This window comes from Strongylocentrotus purpuratus, unplaced genomic scaffold (assembly GCF_000002235.5).
Source record: "Strongylocentrotus purpuratus isolate Spur 01 unplaced genomic scaffold, Spur_5.0 spur5_contig_395, whole genome shotgun sequence".
Taxonomy (NCBI): domain Eukaryota; kingdom Metazoa; phylum Echinodermata; class Echinoidea; order Camarodonta; family Strongylocentrotidae; genus Strongylocentrotus; species Strongylocentrotus purpuratus.
Genome location: NW_022145057.1, coordinates 1 through 4,050, shown reverse-complemented (window position 1 = coordinate 4,050; position 4,050 = coordinate 1). Strand labels below are relative to the sequence as shown.

General features: G+C 44.8%; 1 protein-coding gene across 1 annotated transcript; it reads left to right on the top strand.

Moving 5' to 3' along the window:
• Positions 1–952: 952 nt before the first annotated feature.
• LOC115924431 lies at positions 953–2,493 on the top strand (the record flags this gene model as incomplete). Its single annotated transcript, XM_030986511.1, has 2 exons — positions 953–2,130; positions 2,282–2,493. Coding segments are annotated over 2 exons (1,390 nt in total), but the record flags the coding sequence as incomplete, so codon positions are not given.
• Between the last annotated feature and the right edge of the window lie 1,557 nt (positions 2,494–4,050).

Sequence of the window (4,050 nt, the reverse complement as noted above, 5' to 3'; positions counted from 1 at the left end):
CAATGTCACTTAACCTGGGCGTCTATCTTGTATTGATTGTTATCATGACCCAAGGCTCTCTGTTTTATTTCACTCATCTTTTAAAATTCACGTTCAGGCTAACCATAACCCAAGGTTGGGCATACATGTAAAAACATGGATCCTGAAGCAGATTTGTCATAGTTTCAAATAACCTGATCTAATCATTTCAACCGTTTACTACACACACATTTATACCGGTTTTGCTTTCTGAATGTAATGATTTCTTTCTTCCTGTACTTTCATCTTTGCCATATCCCAATAATTTTTGACTCGCCAACAGGGTTCCTCACCAAATAGTATGAGGTACCCGCTGTTTTGACGAGCATTTCGTTTACGGGCTATTGCTAAGTCGAACCCTAAATATCCCCCCCCCCCCCCCAGATATCCGCGCCTGACCGCAACATGAAGAATATTCGCAATTGGCTGACTACCAGTCATGCATGCATGAACTCCAAGCAAACAACTTCGTATAGGGTGCCCCGGCAACACGTGATTCGCGCAACGGTGCGGTCGTGATGCGGCGCTCTCTCGCGCGGGTGCGCGGGTTATCGCTGCAGCGCGGTAATCGCGCATTCAACCATAAAAACGTCTAGCCCTATAGACAAGCTCGAGTATGTTGCGGGTGTATGCACTGAATAAACAATTAAATAATTGACCGAAGCCACCTGTGCCCCGCGCGCTATCGTTTTTACAGTAACTGACGAGAATATGACCGTTGGTGAAATCCCCGATATTTCCCCGAAGTAATAAATATCAATGTATGCCCTTACTATTGTTGTCATGCTTTGTAAGACGTGGATATTACTTCGTAACGGTACCACCGCATATGTTCCTTTCAATTACATCTTTAGATCATACTCTTATACTATATGCGATCACGTGACCAGTTGTCGAAGAAAGCTCACAAATTTCTTTCTCCCTGTGATTGTAGGACTGCCAGATTTTACCTTCTACCCAAGATTCACAAGGCTGGCAACCCCGGTAGACCCATCATCTCCGGTAATGGCTCACCCACGGAACGCATCTCCCTGTTCATTGACAGTTTTCTCAAACCCCTTGTCCCACAGATTTCGTCATACATTCACGACACCCCAGACTTCCTACGCAAGCTTGAAGGAATCAAGGACCAGATTCCCAGCACAGCCATCATTGGGACTTTCGACGTCTCATCTCTGTACACCAACATCCCACATGAGGAGGGTGTTCGTGCTTGCTCCTTGGCTCTGGCCAAGGCAGGACACACGACTCCTCCCATCAGTGATGTAGGCACCCTCATGAGACTTATACTAACGAAGAACAATTTTTCCTTCCTTGGTGAACACTATCTACAGGTACACGGCACTGCAATGGGCACTCGCATTGCCCCGTCGACGGCTTGCCTCTTCATGGGTGACCTCGAAGAACGCATTCTTGCCTCGGCCCCATGTCGCCCTTGGATCTGGTGGAGATATATTGATGATGTTTTCTTCATCTGGACCAGGGATGAGGACAGTCTCTTGACCTTCACTAACCACATCAATTCCTTCCACAGAACCATCAAATTCACATCGGAGTTCTCGGCTCACCAAACCCACTTTCTGGATGTCACCGTCCGCAAGCAAGGCAACTCACTAACCACTGACCTGTATTCCAAACCCACAGACACCCACCAGTACCTCCACTCCTCCAGCTGTCACCCCAGGCACTGCAAAACTGGCATAGCGTTTAGCCGGGCACTCAGACTCAGAAGAATTTGTTCTAATGATTCCGATTTCTCCCGCCATACACAGATACTGAGGAACAACTTGGTGGCCAGGGGTCACAGCTCTCGCCAAGTTCATCGTGCCATTGCCAGAGCTAAAATTATCCCCAGAAATCTAGCTCTCACGGGAAAGGCCCCTGATGCCATGGCCAAACCCATGATTCCCTTGGTTACCACGTTTCACCCCAATCTCCCTTCCCTCCGCAAAATCACTAATGACAATCATCATATCCTCCATACTTCAGATCGCCTTGCCCGCGCCATCCCCAACGGCCCCACATTGGCTTACAGGCGTCCTCGAAATCTACGGGACTTGATTGTTCGAGCTGAAGTCCCATCCTTAGATGCATCCCCTCCCACCCAGCATGGTACTTTCAAGTGCAGTTCCAGATGTGTTGTCTGCCAGATTCATATCCAGGAGTCTGACTCCTTTTCTGGCCACTCTTCTGTCACTACCCACAGAACCATTGGTAACATCACTTGTAACACCTCTAATGTCATATATCTCATTTCTTGCAGGGTCTGTGGAGTGCAGCATGTATGTAGGTGAGACTAAGAATACGCTCAAGAAGCGTTTCTATGCCCACCGGTCAACGGTCAACACCAAGAAACTAGACACCCCTGTTGGTCATCACTTCAACCTGCCTAACCACTCCATTTCTGATATGATTTTGCAGGGCATTGAATCTCTTGGCCATCGCAAGGACTCAGTTCGCCTCAGCAGAGAGAAGGTGTGGATGAATCGTCTTCGAACTATTCAACCACATGGTCTCAACATCCAACTTGGAAATGATTTATCCTTTTCTCCTCCATTGTCCTCTGTTTCAGATAATCCATCTGGTCTTCCTTGTTTGTGTTTACCCATCTTCCCCATCTTTCATCCCTTTCCACCTCAATACTGTCCCCCCCCCCCCGCATCATCCCTTCACTCTCACACTCTTTTGTCCGTTACCACTCCCTGTGACCTTTGATCCTTCCCCTTTCTGGTCCCTCCCCTGTTTACACCAGACCCCTTGTGGTTTGCCATCTCCCTTTGTTTCTTTGTTCTCCCCTCCACCCTCCCCTGCATCTTTCCACACCTTTCCCACCTAATCCTCCTTTTGTGTTTCTTCTTTCAGCCCTGCATGTTTGTGTGCACCCCCATGTTAATGTATGTACCTCTGTCATTTCTGTTTTAGCCTCTGAAGAAGAACTTGCTAAGTTCGCAACGTCAGGCCACATTAATTTTAAGATTTACTCTTATACTAATTAAATACGTGGATCTCGACGGAAATCTCTCGTATCTATGATTAAAAACAACAAAAAAATCTGAATAGGGCTTGAAGGATGTAAAGTATTATGATAAAAGCCTTCTTAACGTGATCACAGAACACTGTTTTTGCTTTGTTGTAATTGACGGAGAGTATACCGTCAAGAAATTAATTAGTCTCATGAATTGAACATATCTCTTCTAGTGAAACAGCGCTCATTATATAGCCTGAACATGAATTATAAAAGATATGTGAAATAAATCAGAAACCCTTCATTCATGATAAAAATCACTACAAGGTAGACCCAGGTTAAGTGACCTGAAACAGCTGTCATCATAACTGGTTGTTTAACTATAGGGCTTGACAGGGACTTCGTACTTTTTAGAATGCATGATTCACATTGCGAAGGAGGACAGTTCAACAATGATTTTAACAAGATGCAAGTCAAATGTTCACAATGTGAAGGTACATGGTTCATATTGCGAAGAAGCAAGGTGCAACGTTGACATCAAGCATGATCAATGGTGTACATTGACAAGATCGAACGTGAACATTAACAAAGTTGGAACATTCACATATAATTAAGAAGGAACAACTTCCACAATGCGATATTAAGCTACGTGCAACGTGCATATTGCGAAGATACAACGTCAATATTAAGAAGTTAAAAGGTTCATATTAAAAAAGTCAATATTAAAATGTCGGTCCAGGGCCACAGTAAATGTTTGTGCTTAAACATTTCTCTTGAACTTTCATCCCGAAATGATTCAGTTGATGAAGGAATTGGCGCATTAATATACAATATACGCTGATAGCGGCCTATAATAAAGCCTTGAATGCACAATGTTCATTTTCAGAAACCTTGCCGAGAATGCCTTGAAGGAGATACCTAAGCATGGTTTCTTGGACCTTCCGCACCTTATTGTGCTGTAAGTACATTGCAAGGCTTATGTTCTAATGGGCGACATGGCACGAAGCAAACAACGCCCTTGGCCTTCTGTACAAAATAATATTATTATTTAGCACTTCAATTGCCTA